Below are 1,404 nucleotides of genomic sequence, written 5' to 3' on the forward strand. Positions count from 1 at the left end.
TGGCATAGTGCTAGTCAGTTGTTTGTGTCTAAGCACGTACCAACCTGTGAGGCGCTCTTGAGACAATTGATGTATGGTTTCATGTGTCGAATGGACAAATCTGATAACTGTATAGTAGAGGCTCTGGTCAACCCTCTAAAGAGCTGCTACGGATTTACTTCGACATTAAGACGACATTGGCACAAAAGTCTTCATACTTTTTAATGAACTGTTTTATGTATGTTGTATCTTCTTGTTTTTCTCTCTTTTTTATAGTTGTATGTCTGTTATTTTATATGGAACTTGGCGTCTGAAATAAAGATTTATATTATTATTTTTATATATATCAGTAATCACGGTGGTGGTGTTACACGTGTGTGCAGGTCACAAACACACATGCAGTACCATCAGTCATCGCTGGGGGGCGCTTAACTAGCCCATGTGCATGGCTGCCACACACAGCAATCATGCGGAACCCCAGCGGTCATTGGCTGCACCCGAAGCAGTAGGCGGTACTTTCACATAGCGATTCAGTTTCCAGCCCTCGGCTTGAGGAGGTAAAGCATCAGTGTACTGAGACAAGAAGGTTTGGGAAAGTGACGGAAGCCCAGATGTAGGCACCCTGCCACGGGACTATACACGGAGTTTGTTTTTATCGTTTTAGACGGACAGACCAACGATTATTATTTTTTAACGGATCAAGATGCTTTGTCATGTTACACGTCCGGATGCAGTGGTGATGGAAATAGAAGTTGATTCGAAGGCAAACGGAGAGGACTGTCTAAACAAGGTAATGGCATCGAAGCATCAATTTTTATCCTCATTTCAAAAAGCTGATCGTTAAACGGATTTTAATATTTCCGTGCTCTTCACAAATTGCCTGTACATTTGTTTGGTACAACTTAATGTGATTTGCGTTTGCAGTTTAAAACGTATAGCTCGCCGAGTGTGCGCTACAATGTAGCTTCCTCTTGGCGTCTCAGGTGTCATGGGGGGTAGATCAAAATATCACGACTAACATTTGGCCATAGACACAGCAAGCAAACACGTGTCACAAGTCGTGCCTCCGGAACCGTGCTGCTGAAGTGTACGATCATCTCGGCGGCGGCGAGAAGAGCATTCGGTTTAACACGAACTATTGTGCAACTGTGTGTTTTGTGCTCGGTGTACCATAACAAAGGGGAAAGTAAAGCGTGTTAATGTTTCTGCGTGGACTGGACGCCGGGGGCGGGTGCTTAAGGGATGCTCTCATCTCATTCAGCTGCTTCTGGAAGAGGTGTCGACAGCCAAAGGTTACTTTAGTTCATTGCGTTCGTCCTCACTTCATCAGACCGATTACAAACTGTTCATTCCCCCGCTGAGTCCATACCCCCCGAGGGAGAGTTTGACACGATGCCGGTCCGATTAGAATAGTATATTTTTCTT

General features: G+C 44.7%; 1 protein-coding gene across 1 annotated transcript in view; it reads left to right on the forward strand.

Moving 5' to 3' along the window:
- The first annotated feature begins 526 nt into the window (after positions 1 to 526).
- mylipa (myosin regulatory light chain interacting protein a) overlaps positions 527 to 1,404 on the forward strand; it is a 12,101-nt gene continuing 11,223 nt past the window's right edge. Inside the window, exon 1 of the mRNA XM_031586450.2 lies at positions 527 to 769. Coding sequence (XP_031442310.1) covers positions 683 to 769 — 87 coding nt within the window. The 5' untranslated portion in view covers positions 527 to 682. The remainder of the gene's footprint in view (positions 770 to 1,404) is intronic.

This window comes from Clupea harengus, chromosome 19, assembly GCF_900700415.2.
Source record: "Clupea harengus chromosome 19, Ch_v2.0.2, whole genome shotgun sequence".
Classification (NCBI taxonomy): Eukaryota; Metazoa; Chordata; class Actinopteri; order Clupeiformes; family Clupeidae; genus Clupea; species Clupea harengus.